Source organism: Panthera pardus, unplaced genomic scaffold (genome assembly GCF_024362965.1).
Source record: "Panthera pardus isolate Hobbes unplaced genomic scaffold, ASM2436296v1 HiC_scaffold_12, whole genome shotgun sequence".
NCBI lineage: Eukaryota > Metazoa > Chordata > Mammalia > Carnivora > Felidae > Panthera > Panthera pardus.
Window position 1 is genome coordinate 6,002,636 of NW_026526677.1, and position 20,303 is coordinate 6,022,938.

At 37.4% G+C, this 20,303-nt stretch overlaps 1 protein-coding gene across 1 annotated transcript in view; it reads right to left on the reverse strand.

Moving 5' to 3' along the window:
- The window catches only part of CUNH11orf80 (chromosome unknown C11orf80 homolog), a 96,493-nt gene that overhangs the window by 75,220 nt on the left and 970 nt on the right, over positions 1 to 20,303 (reverse strand). The window contains exons 2-3 of the mRNA XM_019415115.2: positions 19,000 to 19,138; positions 11,969 to 12,022 (exon numbers count right to left, since the gene is read on the reverse strand). Coding sequence (XP_019270660.2) covers positions 11,969 to 12,022; positions 19,000 to 19,138 — 193 coding nt within the window. The remainder of the gene's footprint in view (positions 1 to 11,968; positions 12,023 to 18,999; positions 19,139 to 20,303) is intronic.

Below are 20,303 nucleotides of genomic sequence, written 5' to 3' on the forward strand. Positions count from 1 at the left end.
CTCCCTCCCTCTCTCAAACAAAAGTATATGATCCATAAAAAAAAAAAAAAAAGATAAATCTGACTTCATAAAAATTAAGAACTTTTTTGCTAAAGACACTTAAAAGAATGAAAGAACAAGCCAAAGACTAGGAGAAAATATATTCAAACCATTTACCTGGTTTATCCAGAATATATTTTTTTAAACTCTCAAAATTCAATAAGAAGAAAACAAATAACCCAATTAAAATATAGGGAAAAGATATGAATATACACTTCACCAAAGAAAATACATGGATAGCAAATAAGCACGTTTCAAAACTTACACACTTAAAACACGTAGGGAGTAGGAGTTTCCAACTTTATCTTTAAGGTGTTATTTTTAAAAAGCTTGATGAAAATACATCACAATCTCAGTATCTGTTCATTCTGTGTAATGAGTATAATTATTTATTATTTATCCTTTGCTATTTCATGTATTTAAGCAAATATTTTATATTTCAAATGTTTTTTAGATGTTTTTAAGCATTTACTGACTACTCACTATATGGCCGGCAGTGGACTAAACACTGGGGATACACAAAAAATTTTAAGACAAAAATCTTACCCTCAAGAAATCTTATCCTCATGGTCTAGTAAGGGAGACAGATGCATTAACAGATCATTTTAGTAAGAGTGAGAATTAATCAAGAGCTAAAAGTGTGGTCTTGAGGAGGCTGGCAACTTTGAAGAAAATGGATTTGAGAGGCCAAGACTAAAGATAAGAAGACAAATTAGGGGTAGTTCTAGTTTGGCTCTGGTCATCTCCTCACAGTTCGTGAGTTTGAGTTCTACATCAGGCTCTGCACTCTCCATGCAGAACCTGCTTCAGATCCTCTGTCTCCCTCTCTCTGCCCCTCCCTCATGCACGCGCACTCTCTCTCTCTTAAAAATAAACATTAAAAAATAAAACAACAGGAAGACCAATGAGGAAATTATTATAGGCAAGAATAATGAGATTCTGAATCAGGGCCATTATAGGGATAGAGAAAAAGGAGCAGTTTCAAGAAATATTTAGGAGGTACAATCAGCAAGATTTTGAGTCTGACTGGATATGAATTTAAGGAAAAGAGAAGAAAAGTTCAAATTACTAGGCTGTATAACTACTTAGATAGTAAAAAAGGGAATAAACTTGGAGGAGAGTCAGGCTTTGGGGAGAACATGAGAAATTAAATTTTAGACATGCTGAATTTGAAGTATCAGTGGACATTCAGATGACTATGCTAAAAAGTTTAGAATAGAAGAGACTGGAGAGAAAAGAAAGAATAGATACTAATATAGAGGAACAATAGGTATATGTATGACAGGACCTAAGTAGGATTATTATTTAAGGAATGGGTGAAAGTTAACCATTTTTATCTTCCTTAGGTCACAGACTGTTAAAATCTGATTATGCACCTTCTCACCAGATACATGCACATAAACACAAAACTGCCCAAAATCTTAGTTAGATCAGTGACCTTAAGAACCTCTGTTATAGACTGATCAGAAGGAAGCACAGAGAGAAAGGGGTTAAAGTTATTCAACCAGTATTTATTCAACACCTGCTATATGTGCAGATGTTGTAATGGATTCTGGAAACATAGGATTAAGGCAGACTATCCCCCTCTCCTCATGGAAGTCACATTCTAATTGAGAAAAATACATACATACATACAAGTATACCAAAACAACAAACCCCACAAGATTCCTAAAGAACAAAATAGGTGTAGTGAAAGAAATAAGCAGAGTAGGAAGATAAACTACTTTAAATAGGGTAGTCAGGGAAGGCTTCTCTGAGGAGGTGACATTTGAGTTGAGAAATAGAAACGGAAGTGAACCAACAAGTCACATGAAAAACTAGGGGAAGAATATTACAGGTAAAGGGAACAAATACAAAGGCTCAGAGATGAGAAAGAGTTTGGTATGTGTCAAGGAACAGAATGAGGCCAATGTGGCTGAAGCGCAAGTGAACTGAGGAAAGAATAGTTTGAGATAAGGTTTGGAGAGGCAGAAATAAGCCTGATCATTCCCACTAGCAAAATATGAGGGTCCCAATTTCTCTACATCCTTGTCAACACTTGTTATTTTGTTTTTTTAATGTTTATTAATTTTTTAATGTTTATTTTTGAGAGAGCACGAGTGGGGCAGGGGCAGAGAGAAGGGAAGACACAGAATCTAAAGCAGGTTCCAGGCTCTGAGCTGTCGGCACAGAACCTGATGGCAGGGCTCAAACTTTACACAATGTTATAGATCAATTGTACCTCATTAAAACTGGAAAAAAAAAAAAAAAAAAACAACTAAAAAAGAGAGAGTGAAGACAGCCTACAGAATGGGAGAAAATATTTGCAAATTATGTATCTGATAGGCATCTAATATCCAAAGAACAAAAATAACTTTTACAACTCAGCAATAAAAACCTAATTTTTATGTGGGCAAAGGATATGAATAGACATTTGTTATGAATTGAATGTGTCCTCCCAGAATTCCTGTGTTGAAGCCCTAATCCCCAATGCAAGGGTATTTGGAGATGAGGGCTCCTCACAGGGCTCAAACTCACGAACCGCGAGATGGTGACCTGAGCTGATATTGGACGCTTAGCTGACTGAGCTACCCAGGCACCCCAATGTTTATTTTTGAAAGAGAGAGAGCAAGCAGGGCGGGGGGGGGGGGGGGGCGGACAGAGGATCTGAAGCAGGCTCTGTGCTGACAGCAGAAAACCCGATGTGGGGCTCAAACTCATGAACTGTGAGATCATGACCTAAGACAAAATTGAGAGTCAGACACTTAACTGACTGAGCCACCCAGGTGCCCCTCTGCTTTTTTTTTTTTTTTTAATTACAGTCATACAAGGAGGTATAAAATGGTATCTCATTATGGTTTTCATTTCCATTTCCCTAATAATTACAATGTTGAGCATCTTTTCATGGGGCTTATTAGCCGCTTATATGGATAAATGTTGTCTTCATCTATTTCGGTTGCCATAACAAAATACCATAGACTGGATGGCTTAACAGAAATTTACTGCATATAGATCTGAAGGCTGAGAAGCCCAATATCAAGGTACCAGCAATTCAGCTCTCTTCATGGCTTGCAGACAACTGTCTTTTCACTGTCCTCACATGGCTTTTCCTGGGTGGGTGTACTTGGAGAGATTTCTCTTTCTTCTTCTTCCTATAAAGCTGCTAATCCCATCATAAAGGTCCCACCTTCATAACCTAATCTAACCCTAATTACTTCCCAAAGGCCTCATCTCCAAATACCCTTGCATTGGGGATTAGGGCTTCAACACAGGAATTCTGGGAGGACACATTCAATTCATAACAAATGTCTATTCATATCCTTTGCCCACGTAAAAATTAGGTTTTTATTGCTGAGTTGTAAAAGTTATTTTTGTTCTTTGGATATTAGATGCCTATCAGATACATAATTTGCAAATATTTTCTCCCATTCTGTAGGCTGTCTTCACTCTCTCTTTTTTAGTTTTTTTTTTTTTCCAGTTTTAATGAGGTACAATCGATCTATAACATTGTGTAAAGTTAAGATGTACAACCTGTAAATCTGATACTTCCATGTTGCAAAATGATTACCATCTTGGCCTGAACTAACACCTCCATCATGTCATCCCGTCTTTTGTTGATAGTGTTCTTTGAAACACAGAAGTTTTTCATATTGATCAAATCCAATTTATCTATCTTTCCTTTGACTGCTTGTGCTTTAAATGTCATATCTATGAAGAATTACACGTATGTTTTCTTCTAAGAATTTTATAGTTTTACCTCTTAGATCTAGGTCTTTGATCCATTTTGAGTTTAACTCTTACATACAGTGTCATATGACTTTTTAAAATATGCTAAAAGAGTAACCATAAAAGTCTACTCAGTAAAGAATATTCAAAATGTCCTCTCTTCCCATACCAACCAAATTCACTACCACGGGCAGCTAACAATGTCTGCTACGGAAACGGAAGGGATATGGTAACCCAAGAGGCCAGAGCTGGAATAGTAAGTGCCCAGTTGATTACTCAACGAGGGGTAACAATAGTTCAAGGATTTTAAGCCAAAGCTGGTACAAGGCAGGCTAGCTCCTGCTGACTACTGAATAAAAGCCACTCAGCTGGAGTATGAGTCAACTCCCAGGATCTCTAATGGTAAAAGGTGTCCTTCTCTTCCTGCTCTACCTACCCAAGCTCAAAAGAAAGAGAAACATGTCAAGGTTCATGTCCTTTCCATCTCCTTTCCCTGCACATCAAATCTTAAATATATTCTCAATAGTAAAGTACAATTAAATATATTTAACAGAGAAAAGAGTAAAGAAATATTAAGAAAGCAAAAGAAGATGAAATTCATCTATTTTTTTAAGACTTTATTTTATTTTTTTAAGTAATCTCTAAACCCAACATGGGGCTCAAACTCACAACCCCAAGATCAAGAGTCACATGCTCCACTGACTGAGCCAGCCAGGCATCCCAACAAATTCATTTAACTTTTTTATGTTCAATCTTCTCTTTATAAAATCTTGTCACATGTTATGCAAATTTGGCAGCAAGAGACTGTTTAGGACATATCAAAAGTCTGAGGATTAAATGTGGACTCACTGGGTAACCAGTGACCAATGAGTCCACAAACTCTTCCTTTACTTCTAAATTTAAGCTGAGGTAAAGCTCAGTTTCCCCATCTCCGAAAGAGAAATGATGATAACATATAAGTCTGACCTATCTCTGGAGAATGAATGAGATCATGTCTACAAAAGGAGCTCCTGGAGGAAAAAGTGTCAGATGAGTACTGAGCCTTAGAGTTGCTGATCTTGTAAGATCCAAAATTATAATAGATTTTTTCGTTGAATGAGAATCTCAGATTTAAAAATACATATTAAGTCAGACATCCAAGAGTTCACCATTGTGAATTTCTCATTCAATGATGAGCAATCCTGGACCCATTAATTTCTCTAATGTACAAATAACATGACTTCTCACTTCCTTTCAGAACAAATTAACAAAGAAGACAAAATTAAACTAAACTTTTTTGTAAAGTCTCCCTGGTGGCAAAAGGGTGGAGTACAGAGAAGAGGCATAATCACATAACCATACATCAACAGCACAGCTGTCTTCCCCACTTTCAAGGGCTGGTATTCTTTTTTTTTTTTTTCTTCATGTTTATTTTTGAGAGAGAGAGAGAGACCCACAAATTGTGAGATCATGACCTGAGCCAAAGATGGATGCTAAACTTACTGAGCCACCCAGGTGCCCCTGGGGGCTGGTATTCTTCTCTAGTCTTTTGAGGGGAAGAAAAAAAAATTTCTGACTTGGGAAAAACACTTGAACATGACTGGCCAAACTGTATTTTACTAAAGAGTTAAATTATGTCAATAAACATGGGAATGAGGAGGAAGTAATTAAAAAGATTAAAAAAATCAAAATAACATGAATGGAAGAAATAAGAAACAGCAAATAGGGACCTTTAAATATGGCCTTTTGCATATTCCCCATCTTATCACTCTCTTCTACACTTTCTTTTTTTTTCTTTTCTTTACTAGAGTAAGGACATGATAGGAAGTAGCTTCTAGATCTGGGCAAGAAGGACAAACTAAAACATCACATTTCACCAAATAGATACTTATAAGTAGTTCTATATACATGGATAAGTATATACATAAATGGATATATAAATGGATTCCTATATAAATGGATATGCATATTATGCATATATGCATACAAGCATATATGCAAAATAATAGTATATATATTAATACAAAGTAATGAGAACTTTTAACACATAAGAATTTACCTTTTTTTAATGTTTACTTATTTTGAGAGGGAGAGAGAGAGACCACACATGTGCATGAACAGAAGGGCAGAGAGAGAGGGAAAGAGACAGGGAGAGGGAGGGGGAGGGAGAGGGAGAGGGAGAGAGAATCCCAAGCAGGCTCCGTGTTGTCAGTGCCAACCCAATGCAGGGCTCGAACTTACAAACAATGAGATCATGACCTGAGCTGAAACCATTAGTCGAATGGTTAACCAACTGAGCCATTCAGGGACCCCAGAATTTATCTGTCTTAATGGTCATCATCCCTCAAAGTACAGAAGTTATTCTAATTGACAGAGGACCTCACATCTGGTCTGAGGTGTCTTTCCCTATCTTTATGTTCTTCCTAATAAGCAACTGGGAAGGACATATGTTTATATTCATATATAATTGAATAAAAGAACTAACAAAAAATTCAATTAGATTAGATAATGGAGAAAAGAAAAAAGAGGATGCCAAAAAAAAAGCCAAAAATTTTAAGCCTGGAAAGTTATGAATGTTAGTATCATTGAAAGAAATGAAGACATTACAGAGCAAGTTAGTTTCAAGAAAATGAAACCCATTTTACCATGTGTTGCACATATATTTCAAAAGGAACCTTCAAATGGAATAGACTAATTGACAATCAAAGCTGGAAACATGTTAATGATAGGAAAAAAAGTCTCATCAGCATAGAAATGATATTAAAACTTTAAGAGTAGAAAACATACCTGAAGTAAATACAGAATAATAATACAGAATAATGAAGGGAAGAAAGGCATATTGGTGGCTGAACTTCAAGGAATATCCTCTGGGTTACCAAAGAAGCACCATGAATATACATACTTCCATTAGGTATACTTATCACGTTACATTTTCAGAGCTACCTTTCCCAATGACTTCCTGTGGCAAAGCAGATATTCAATTAAAGGTGTGCTGAATAAAAATATGAATAGTTAGGAACCAGAGAAGACAGCAAAAAAGAGAATATAATCCATTAGAGAGGAAGTAGAATGGGGAGATTATCTTGGTCACTATTTATTAATCCAGCATAAACAAAACATCCAGAAATTAGAGCCTGTTTATATATGAATTGATCTGAAGTATACCAGATTCAGAGAAAAAGTACCTTGATACAATACTAATAGAATAGACTGAAGAGTAAAGAAAATTGAAGCTGGATGGCTCTACAACAGTACAGTTCCCCTAAAAAGAGATCAGATCTTATTCTACTCACTGAGAGCCACCAACCAAGCACTGAAGAGAACATAGTTGAAAATGAATTCAGAGGCATACTATTTTGTATAGGTAAGTAATTTTTTAGCATCTGAAAATCTCACGGTTAATGAATCAGCCACCAAAGACTGCCTAATGAGGCTAACTAAACAGTGTAAAGATTTGTGAATGGACCAATTTAAAGCAGTTTGTTGATAACATTACAGGAATGCTAAATAAATAACAATAGTAATAAAGGCATAATTAATGGTGCAAAAACCAGGGAGCTAAGGGATTTAAATCTTAAGCTTGGACAATTTCCTTTGTGAGCTTTAATGAGCCATTCTTGTTACTAATTAGTACAAACAAACAGTATTACTGAGTGGAGGTTAGTATCATGAACCTGGAGAGAAGACAAGCTAAAGTTAGCTACTAAATATGATTGACTATGAACAAATGACTCAATTTTTATTATGTACTTGATATGCAGTACTTCCTCTTTGTACTAAAAGTCAGCCACTTCCACTTTATCACAAGGATATAAAAACAGATTAAATAAATATGCATAAAATTGCTGTGAGCTTTTAAAAAATTACAACCAAGTTACCATGACACTGTCTGAAGTTTGTATTAGCATAATAAACAGGTGGTTATTCCATAAACTAAATTCAACTCAATACCTTCTCTCCAGGTATTAACAGTGATAATAAAACCATTCCCTTGTACCTGCATGGTTTTTCACTTTTTTCAAAGCACTTCCGCAAATATTAATTGAAGTAGTAGTATTATATACAATCTGACCACTCATTAAAAAGGCATGCTAGGGGTGTCTGGGTGGCTCAGTTGGTTAAGCGTTTGACTCCAGTGCAGGTCATGATCTCGCAGTTTGTGAGTTCGAGCCCCACATCGGGCTCTGTGCTGACAGCTCGGAGCCTGCAGCCTGTTTCGAATTCTGTTTCTCCCTCTGTCTCTGCCCCTCCCCTGCTCATACTCTGTCTCTCAAAAAATAAATAAATGTTAAAAAAAAAAAAAGGCATGCTAAGTATCAGTTTATGTCACAAGAAATACTCCTATCTCCTCCCTAGTGCTAATAATAACATACTCCCTGTTATTTACATAGACTTTCACTTCTTTCAAAGCACTTTCACATTTATTAACTAGAGCAGTGGCATTACGAATGATCTTTCCATTCTTTGCTTCATCCTAAGGGCAGAACCCAAAAAAAGAAGACTAAAGATTGAGAAATAGACTAGATGGTTTTCAGGCAGTCAATTCATGATTCTTAAAGCTGGACTCGGGTTTCCCAAAAGTCAGAATCAGAGCAAACTCCCCATCCAGCACAATATGCTGATTCTCCCTTTCTTCCAGACCAAAGGTTTTAGGAAGTAATAGAATTAAGTGATTAAGATAACCTAAGTATGGGTGTAAGGGAAGAAACCAAATCTGTCTTGATCACCTCTGTAACCCCTCTGTGTCAAGCACAAGGCTAATGTAGAGCTAATGCTCAGTAAATCATCATTTATGATGATTACCACAGTAAGAACTTTCTACCCAAGCTCCCACAGAATATCTGCTATGGAGCCATTACTTTTCTTCCACAATTACTGCTTTCAAATGTGTGCACACTAAGAAGAATCTAAGGAAGATTAGGATCACAGAGCAAAAAGCAGAGGTCCATTAAGAATCCAGGCTACAAGAGCACCTGGATGGCTCAGTTAGTTAAGCGTCTGACTCTTAATATCAGCTCAGGTAGTGGTCTCACAGTTTGTGAGATAAAGCCTCACATCAGGCTCCGCATTGACAACATGGAGCCTACTTGGGATTCTCACTCTCTGCCCCTTCCCCTGCTTGTGCTCTCTCTCAAAACAAATAAAGAAACATTAAAAAAAATAAAAAAGAATCCAGGATATAGACTCCTGGAAGGTAGATTCAGAGGGCCAAGGCAATTTCAAAGGCAAAGGGAGATATACCTAATGACCCTTAATTTACTAAGCAAGCACTTCTAAATTCCCATGCTTAAACTAAAAACTCCTTCAGCAAACTGGTGCAGTCACTCTGCAAAACAGTATGGAGTTTCCTCTAAAGCTTAAAAATAGAACTATCCTACAATCCAGCAATCACACTACTAGGTTTTACCCAAAGGATATAAAAATACTAATTCAACGGGATACACACACCCCAGTGTTTATAGCAGCATTATCTACAGTACCCAAATTATGGAAACAGCCCAAATGTCTATCAAAGTCCCTGATGAATGGATAAAAAGGATGTGGTATATATATATATATGTGTGTGTGTGTGTGTGTATACACACACACACACACACACACACACACACACACACAATGGAATATCACTCAGCCATAAAAAAGAATGAAATCTTGCCATTTGCAATGATGTGGATAGAGCTAGAGAGTATTGTGCTAAGCAAAATAACTCAGCCAGAGAAAAACAAATATCATATGACTTCACTCAGATGTGGTATTTAAGAAACAAAACAAATGAGCACAGGGGGGAAAAAGAGAAAGGTAACCCAAGAAATAAAATGTAGAGAACAAGAAGAGAACGGATGATTACCAGAAGGGAGGTGGGTGGGGGGAATGGCTCAAATAGGTGATGGGGATTAAGGAGTGCACTTGTGATGAGCACCCACCCGGTGTTGGACCTAAGTGCTGAATCACTAAATTGTACACCTGAAATTAATTTACACTGTATGTTAACCAGAACTTAAATAAAAACTTTAAAAATAACAATAAAAAAATAAATATTAACTCAAAAAAGAAGTTCCAAAAGGGAAAATATTTCCTATATTATGTCCTTAAAGTCATTCATCATGTGAGTTATAAAAATAATTTCTTCTTTTTCTTTGATATGACCAAGATAACGGAAGGTACTTTGATTTATCCAGTAATTGAGTTACTGGCAATTTGGTTCTAAATTAAAATTTTTAATTGATTTCATTTTAAAAAGCACTAAGAGAAGCACCTGGGTGGCTCAATCAGTTAAGCATCCGACTTTGGCTCAAGTCGTGATCTCATGGTTCGTGAGTTCAAGCCCCATGTTAGGCTCTGTGCTGACAGCTCAGAGCCTGGAGCCTGCTTCAGATTCTGTTTCCCTCTCTCTCTGCCCCTCCCCCACTCGCACTCTGCCTCTCTCTCTCAAAAATAAATAAACATTAAAAAATTTCAGGGGCGCCTGGGTGGCTCAGTCAGTTGAACATCCGACTTCAGCTCAGGTCGTGATCTCACAGTTCATGAGTTCAAGCCCCACGTCGGGCTCACTACTGTCAGCACAGAGCCTGCTTCAGATCCTCTGTTCCCCCTCTCTCGGTCCCTACCCTGCTCACTCTCTCTCTCTCAAAAATAAATAAAACATTAAAAAAATTTTAAAGCACTAAGAAACATTAGTTTTTAAAAGTCCAATGGTAGGGTGCCTAAGTGGCTCAGTTGGTTAAGTGTCCAACTTCGGCTCAGGTCATATCTCATGGTTCATGGGTTCAAACCTTGCATCAGGCTCTGTACTGACAGCTCAGAGCCTGGAGCCTGCTTCAGATTCTGTGTCTCCCTCTCTCTCTTCCCCTCCCCCGCTTGTGCTCTGCTCTGTCTCAACAATAAATCAAATATTTAAAAAATTTAAAACAATAAAAGTACAATGATAAAATAAATATAAAAATAAAAGTACAATGGCAATACATTTCATAAGCATTTATAAAATTACACTGCTCTAATGTAGCTTTATTGTTTCCATATTTAACACATAGAACATTTTCTTAAAATAATGACAAATGTAAGTTGTTGTTTTTTTAAACCACCACAAGCTACTTACATTCCAAATTTGTTGGAGATGGTTTCTTTTAAAAAATTACTTTGTAGAGGTGTCTGGGTGGCTCAATTGGTTAAGCTTCTGACCCTTGATTTCAGCTCAGGTCATGATCTCAGGGTTTGTGAGTTCAGACCCACATAGGGCTCCATGCTGTCAGTGCTTAGGATTCTCTCTCTGCCTCCGTCCCCTGCCCATCCCCCCGCGTGTGTGTGCACACCGCGCACTCTCTCTCTCCCTCAAAAATAAATAAAAATAAACTTAAAACAATTACTTTGTAAAATTTGTAAACTAACCACTCATTAGGAAAAGATAGGCCCATTGGATAATTTACAAACTAGACAACCACAGATGATAAATATGAAAGCATAGAAGTTCTCAGATCATTTTGGTCTCCTTAAAATAAATGTATGTCCTTCAGCTTTAGATTATTCTCAGCTCAAAGGAAAGAAGAACTAAAGCCAAAGTCACCAAAAGCTCTTAAACCATACCAACTTTGGCATGTGGGGAATAGTATTAACGCTAGCCAAAATAATTTGCAATAAAGCATTCTTCACACGTTACCTCTCTGCACAAATACTTTACTGAAAATTTCATTTTCTATCTGGGATAATTTTATCTGAGTTTCTATAGAGAGTATTCAATTTTTTTTTAACATTTATTCATTATTGAAAGACAGAGAGAGACAGAGCATGAGCATGGGAGGGGCAGAGAGAGGGAAAGACACAGACTCTGAAGCAGGCTCCAGGCTCTGAGCTGTCAGCACAAAGCCCGATGTGGGGCTTGAACTCACAAACTGCGAGATCATGACCTGAGCCGAAGTCAGATGCTTAACCAACTGAGCCACCCAGGCACCCCTATAGAGAGTATTCAGAGAAGCTATAGTGACCTAGGTGTCTTGTTCATCGCTGTATGTATACAATTTTATAGATCATCTTTCAGTAGGATTGTCAGATAAAATACAGGATAAAATACTGGATGGAACATACACTACAAAATTACTCATTGTTTATCTGAAATTCAAATTTAAGTGGGCATCCTGTACGTTTATTTGTTAAATCTAGCAACCCTATCTTTCAGTTTGTCTCTTTCAGAAAATAACAAATTCACTGCCAGGAAGAGACTTTATCTCTTGAAAGCAGAGTTATTCTTTACCTTTTATGAACTTCTTCAGAACCAAACCACCATAAGTGCTTCCTGCAGAAGCAACTGTAAGAAACAAAATACAAAGAAATATCACAAATAAAACAATTAAACATATTTTATCTAAAGAATCTTATGGAAGCCTAAAAACACTGCTTATAGATACAATACATTAAAAAGGTGACCACTAGGGGCGCCTGGGTGGCTCAGTCGGTTAAGCGGCCTACTTCAGCTCAGGTCATGATCTCGCGGTGAGTTCGAGCCCCGCGTCAGGCTCTGTGCTGACAGCTCAGAGCCTGGAGCCTGTTTCAGATTCTGTGTCTCCCTCTCTCTCTGACCCTCCCCCGTTCATGCTCTGTCTCTCTCTGTCTCAAAAATAAATAAATGTTTAAAAAAAAAAAAAAAAAGGTGACCACTATGTAATGAGTTTACTAAAAATGGAGATACCAAAAAAAAACATTATGAGGCTACAACAACTCTCTGGGGGGAGAAATGAAAACCAAATGGCAAGCCTTTTCACCCATATCCAACATCAAGGCTGCTTCTTTAGATATTACTATTCCTGAGAGAAAAGGATTATAGGAAGACTGCACACTGTAACTAGTAACCAGAATATATCATGCCAATAACCCATATTCCAGTGTAAGATTCAATTTAAAAAGCTGGCCTTTCTTTGAAACAATTTACTCTTTAGTAGAAAATATTTTTTAAAAAATTTAATATTTATTTTTGAGAGAGAGACAAAGCATGAGCGGGGCAGGGGCAGGGAGAGGGAGACACAGAATTCAAAGCAGGCTCCAGGCTCTGAGCTGTCAGCACAGAGCCTGAAGTGGGGATGGAACCCATGAATGGTGAGATCATGACCCAAGCCAAAGTTGGACACTTACCCAACTGAGCCACCTAGGCACCCCTTTAGTAGAAAATATTAGACTATTTATTACCTAAGAATTCTCCACACCGAGTTCTAAACTATGAATATCAGAATATTTAGAGTAATAATTAAAAAAAATTTTTTAAGTAAACTCTACTCCCAATGTGGGGCTCAAATTCACAGCCCTGAGATGAAGAGTCACATGCTCTACTGAATGAGCCAGCCAGGCACCCCTAGAGCAATAATTCTTCAGAGGAAGAGGGTAAAGGAGGAAACAGGCACCTAAGAGGGGAAGAAAAGAAACTACCCAGAGACTTTTCCAAATTGAACATTACCCCTCCCCACCAGAGAGATGCGACCCACAGTTAAGAATTTAAGAATCATTGCCATAGAAATCAATGTCTCTATCCCTCAAGAAATGTGTATTCTTCAAGCAGGGTGAAAAAGTTGAGAATAACAACTACAGTGAGAGGCAACACCATTCTCTAGATGTGTGCTATCCAAATATAGTAGCCACTAGATACATGTGGCTACTTAAATTTAAATTTAGCTAAATTAAATTAAAAATAAGATTCCTCAGTCACACTAGCCATATTTCAAGTGGTCATTAGCATCATTAGTGTGGCTAATGGCTACTGTACTGAACAGCATAGATATATAATATTTTCATCATCATAAAAAGTTCTATTGAAATGTTATTACAGCAGTGCTTTAGATTTCCAGATTCTGAATGATTCTGGACAAATGATATTTCAAAAGGCCTGGGCCCAAGTAGCATAGAACATTCAATAAAAGACAATCATTTCTTTTTTCTTCTTAACATTCCTCACAAGCATACACTGGTTCTAGCTTAAGGAGAGTTGGTCACTGGGGAGAGGGATGGCAGGTGTCAGCAGGCCTACACCAGCTAAGCAAGGAGCTGAACATTAATAAGAAAAAAATACAACCTATATATCTCACAGTGTTTCCATGATGTTTCTCAATTGCATATGCCATACTGGCTCCTCAAACATCTTTTAGTTTTAACAAGTACCATATCAACAATTGTTGAAAATGGGTCACTTTTGCTGAATGTACTCAGAGAGCAATTATCTTGCCTGCTCCACACCCCATCCTGCCCCCAACTTTTAGCTGTACTTCTAATGTCTCTGTACTAAAATAAAAGAGTACTAGGGGCATCTGGGGGCTCAGTTGGTTAAACATTAAGCATCCAACTTCGCCTCACGTCATGTGGCAGTTCAAGCCCCATATCAAGCTCTGTGCTGACAGCTCAGAGCCTAGAGCCTGCATCAGATTCTGTGTCTCCCTCTCTCTCTGTCCCTTCCTTGCTCACACTCTGTCTCTCTCACCTTCAAAAATAAACATTAAAAATATATTTTAAAAAAGAGTGTTATCCTTCAAATGCAAAGATAACAGTAGAGACTTAATTGTAAACCACATATTTTTAGAGCAACACCATTCCTAAAATTCCCTCTATAGAACAAAAGATGATATTAAAAAAAGAAGTTGTTGAGATCAAATATATTTGAAGAATGCTGTATACTATAGCCCATTTTTTAAATTAATTTTATTTTTTTTTTAATTTACATCCAAATTAGTTAGCATATAGTGCAGCAATGATTTCAGGAGTAGGTTCCTTAATGCCCCTTACCCATTTAGCCCATCCCTCTTCCCACACCCCCTCCAGTAACCCTCTGTTCCCCATTTATGAGTCTCTTATGCTTTGTCCCCCTCCCTGTTTTTATATTATTTTTGTTTCTCTTCCCTTATGTTCATCTGTTCTGTGTCTTAAAGTCCTCATATGAGTGAAGTCATATATTTGTCTTTCTCTAATTTCACTTAGCATAATACCCTCCAGTTCCATCCATGTAGTTGCAAATGGCAAGATTTCATTCTTTTTGATTGCTCAGTAATACTCCATTGTATATATATGCCACATCTTCTTTATCCATTCATCCATCGATGGACATTGGGCTCTTTCCATACTTTGGCTATTGTTGACAGTGCTGCTATAAACATTGGGGTGCATGTGTCCCTTCGAAACAGCACACCTGTATCCCTTGGATAAATACCTAGTAGTGCAATTGCTGAGCTGTAGGGTAGTTCTATTTTTAATTTTTTGAGGAACCTCTGTGCTGTTCTCCAGAGTGGCTAAACCAGCTTGCATTCCCATACTATAGCCCATTTAAAAAAATTTTTTTAAGTTTATTTATTTATTTTGAGAGAGAGAGAGCAGGGGAGGGATAGAGAGAAAGAATCCCAAGCAGCTGTCAGCACGGAGCCTGATGCAGGGCTGAACCCCCAAACAACGAGATCACGACCAGAACCAAAACCAAAAGCCAGACGTCTAACCGACTGGGCTACCCAGACACCCCTACCATAGGCTGTTTTAAAAAATGTATGTATTTATTTTTGAGAGCGAGGGCATGTATGCAAGCAGGGGAGGGGCAGAGAGAGAGGGGAACAGAGGATCCAAAGTGGAGTCCATACTGACAGCAGAGAGCCAGATGCAGGTGAACTGAGAGATCATGACCTGAGTCAAAGTTGAACACTTAACCAACTTGAGCCACCCAGGTACTCCTATAGCCCATTTTTAAAGATTCAGTCTACACTGTCATATCAAAGGTTCTAAGAAAATACAAAGTAATGAAACTCATTTGATTTTAACCAGCATTCCACAAATTTAGAGGACTATGTAACTCCTTCCTCCTAACTCATATAAACATCTTGTAGCATGCATTTAAAAAAAAAAACCCTGCAATAAATATGTTAAAGACTTCAATTACTAATGGAAAAAGTATATAGTGATCTCTCAGTTTCTCATAGAGAGATCATTCAAGTAATAAAACTTGCTGCTGTGTTGTGAGTTCAATTTTGTACTCTAAAAGAGATTTAGAAGAACTAAGCCCCAGTACTTGTGAATACGACTTTATGTGGAAATAGGGTCTTCACAAATATAATCAAGTTAAGATGAGGTCATAATGGTTAGGGTGGACCTAAATCCAATTGGTGTCCTTAGAAGAAGGCTATGTGAAGACAGAGACACAGATAAACACAGGGTAGAATATCCCATGAAGGTAGAGGCAGAGATTGGAATGATACTCCTGCAAGCCAACACCAAGGGCTTGCTGGCAACTACCAGAAGCTAAGAGAGAGGCATATAATAGATTCTACCCTCAGAGTCTCCAGAAGGAACCAATTCTACTTTGACCTTGATTTTGGACTTCTGGCTTCCATACATGGGAGTGAATAAATTTATTTTATGTTTGTGCTACTTTGTTACAGCAGCCTTAGATAACTAATACATGGTTTTTCATCATCAGAGATTTCAGACCAAACACACCACTTCACACTTTAAGGTAAAGATGACAAATTGAACATACCCATTATTTTTACTACCTCCTGAAACTGCAATGAAACAATAGAAACAATAGAAAACAAAGTATTTTTAAAAGGAATAAACCCACAAGGACAGGAAAAAGACAGATATGATTATAATAAAATTCTAGAAACTGAAAAGCAGAAGGACTAGTGAGAAAGGATTTAGGAGACCTGAGAAACTGAATTATAAGCCAGAATAGGCAAAGGCCAAGAAACAACCAAAGTGATACAACAAAATCCCTGAAGATTCAGGAATGCAGAATCGGGAACTCCTGGAAGTAGGGGCAGGGTGGGAGCTAACATAAGGAGAATCAATTGAAAAAATGAATTTAAGAATAAGTCAGGTCTTTAGATTCCCTCCTCCACTCTGCATTCTAGGGACTGACCCTTTCTAACCTTGGCGGGGGTGGAGGAAGGGTTATTCTTTGAAAAGGAAGAAGCATGGGTTTTTCAGCTGAGGACCGAAGTTGTATTAAAAATAAATGGCCTGAATGAACATAAAGACTGAACGCTGAGATCTCCCTCTTATCTCTCCATCCCAGAACACTCACAATCTGACTTTTTATCTACCTAGTGAGAGGCTATGAACATATACATGGAAAAATCTAGCAGAATGCATATTGAACATTAATTAATAATTATCTTAAGGGACAAAATGACAGGAAAGTCTCACCTTACACAATATATGTATCTGTAATATTGGAATGTTTCACGATAAGCATATATTACCCTTCCTTCTACCAAAAAATTTATGAAAATCATTACATAAAGATCAGAGATAATAAACACAATAAAGAGAAAATAAATGCTCCCTATACTTCGCATGGGCTGAAGAAGTCCATTAGGCTCAAAATACCTATGGAATTAGGTTTCTTTCCAAAAGCTAATGTGGCTCAAGTCCTCTGCTTTGAGCGATATCAACCCCGCTACCCTGGCCAGCTTATTGGATTGCCTCTGTCTCCAAATGCATGAACTAACACAACCATACACAGACCAACATCACCCTAGCCATGCAGCTATCCAAAACGTTCTTACAAATGATGGGAATTCTGTCCAGAGTGGAGTTCATGCACAGTAACAGCAAACCAACCTATCATATCTTCCTCAAGGATGTTTACTGCTAGGTACTCAAAGAGAAAACAGGGCATTTCAGTTCAGTGAGAAAATGTCTTGTGTAGAACCTAAAGTACTATTCAGTCTCAGCTGGGACTGAGGATGACTTTCATTCCAAAGTATCCTTCAATAAACCTACAGACAGACACACACTCTCTCTTCTCTCTCTCATATACACCTACACAACTAAACAAAAAAGTGATCACTTCAAAAGTTCAAGAAAATTAATTGTTCCAGGGTCACTCAATGCATCGTCTTTCCCTCAGGACTGTAGGCAAAAAAAAAAAAAAAAAAAAAAGAATAAAAGCCAATAGAAGAGGTTTACTTTCAAACTAACTGCAAGTTAAGATTATCAAAGCATGCACCATTCATCATTTGATTTCTTTTCCCTTTTTTTTTTTTTTTTTTGGCCCTTTTCCAACTATCAAAGACTGGACATGAAAAAGGAGATAAAATTCAATGTAATATAATTTTTTTGTGATAGAATGATAAAACCAAGAGCAAGAATGAGATTGCTTTTGAGAATTCTTAAACCAGTAAAATAATCCTCTTGACCAATCCTGGTGTCTGAGTGATCCCCAGAGCCCTGCAAATGGACCAGATTTCCAGAGCCTTGATAACAAAGGGTAACACCCCAAAATATGGACTCATTTTACACTCCACCTTCATTGGCCAAGCAGCTGCTAAGAACAAAGGCCACATATCCTGATACCTGGCAAACAAATGCACTATTGCCTCATGAATCGATTGCTTCTCTGGAGTGCCCACAAGTGTATTTGGAGAGAGACTTCGAGAGCAAGTTGAGGAGCGGCTGTCCTTCTATGAGACAGGAGAGATTCCACGAAAGAATCTGGATGTTATGAATGAGGTGATGGTTCAGCCAAAGGAAGCGGCTACTGAGATGGCTAGGAAGCTGGAGAAGCAGAAGAAATGCATGAAGGAGAAGAAACAGCTGGCCGTCTCTGCCCTCATGTCTTCAGAAAACAGCAGTAGTACCCCAGAGGAGTGTGAAGAGACAAATGAGAGACCCACAAAGAAGAAAAAGCAAAAGCCCAGGAGACCCTCAGAAGACCATCTGCCTCTGTCTCCAAATTCAAGAAAAAGAAATCTTTTTTCCAAGGAGGAGCTGGTTAGTAGCGATCTTGAAGAGACAGCTGGCAGTGGAAGTCTTCCCAAGAGGAAGAAATCTTTCCTCAAAGAGGAACCAGTTAGTGATGTTAAAGAGGAAGGAAATAAGAGCATCCCCAAGAAAAAGAAGAAATTCTCTTCCAAGGAGAAGCCACTCAGCAGTGGACCCAAAGAGGCTGCTGGCAGCAAGAGCAGTAGCTCCAAGAAAAAGAAAAAGCTGTAGAAGTTATCCCAGGAAGATTAGAATGGATATTTACCTGGTTAGGCATAACCCACATGACATTTCCCAACGCATCCCTTATATCCCCCCAAAAAAACAAATTCACAAGAATAAAAAAAAAAAATCCTGATAAGAGTCATTCTACTCACCTTTCCTGTAGGACACATTTGTAAATCTATCACCAGATACTTATTACATAATTACTTAAGTTTTTTAACTATAGAATAACCTTGGAATAACATGATAAAAGATTATGACTAATTGAAATTTTTAAATAACCAGAAAAAATCATAACAGAACAGAAAATCAATTATTGCTTCCTGTACTTACTTGTTGTTACACAGTGAAGAGTATTTTCCTGGTGATTAGAATTTAATGCTTCCATGGAAATCACTAGCTGTCCTTCCAGCAATGCTCCATTTGATACTCCTGTTTCACACTTCCAGTGAATTATTAAATATTTCAAAATCTGAAAAGGGTACAATTCAAAGAAAACAAATCTTTAGAAATCATAGTAATAATAAATGTATATGATACAGCTGAATTAATGATTCTAATTTCCAAAAAATAATATTCTTACTTGCAAAATGTCAGATTTACACATTTAGAACAAAGTATTGTGTCTAAACAGAAGAAATAACTAGGAAAGTGACATAAGAAAGGAGGCATAAGAAATTAACACAATGCCCAACAAGACAGGAAGTGGCGACAATAAATTGCTTTATTCAAAGGGTAAGTTCATCTGGAAATAATAATTCAGAAAAATTAAGTGGGAGTTTGTTTTTCCTGTGTCTTTTTTTCTCCCCAAGTAAAAGCCAACATGAATATTATGAATAAGAGTGGCATCTGGTTATGAATCATCTTTACCTTTCATTAAATCATCATTTCTGAGGATGGGAATACTAGTTAAAGATCACTGGCTCTGGAGGCAGATGCCTGGGTTTGAATCCCTGATATGCCATGTGATTTTAGGCAAGTTACTTAACTCCTCTCTACTTCAGCTTCCTCATTTACCAAAATGAGGACAGTCTACCACTTATGGCTGCTGCTAACTGTGAACAAAATAAGAGCATAATGCTTAACACAATGCCTGGCATATATACACACACACACACGTATATATACACGTAGATATATACACCCCACACAATTTGTACATATATATGTATATAAACACATATACATATATATTCTTATGTGTATATGCATATATTTTTAATGCTTCTAGACATTAGCTTTCATTTTTAATAAGTTCATCTTTGGTGAAGACTCCACACAATATTTTAAATTAAACAGTCTTCCAAGATGTCTAGATAAAACATTCACTCTTGATGAGACAAATTTAAAAGAAAATATACTGTAGTTAATTCCATTACTTATGAAAGTAGACTCACTTACACACTAAGGTACCATAGGGAAAATTACCACCCCTTTTCTTAAAGGCAAGATCTCAGTAAGAGAACTTGAGGATGAATATCCTAATTTGTACCATGGTTTATAACGATGGTTTCCAGGCATCTCTACAGTCTAACACCTTCCTTCTCACATCCTCTGTCGCTGTGCTTCCCTCTTACGATTTTCCCGCAGTTTCTTTATCCGTGAGGGAGCAGTTGGGAAAAGAATTCCGGCCTGTG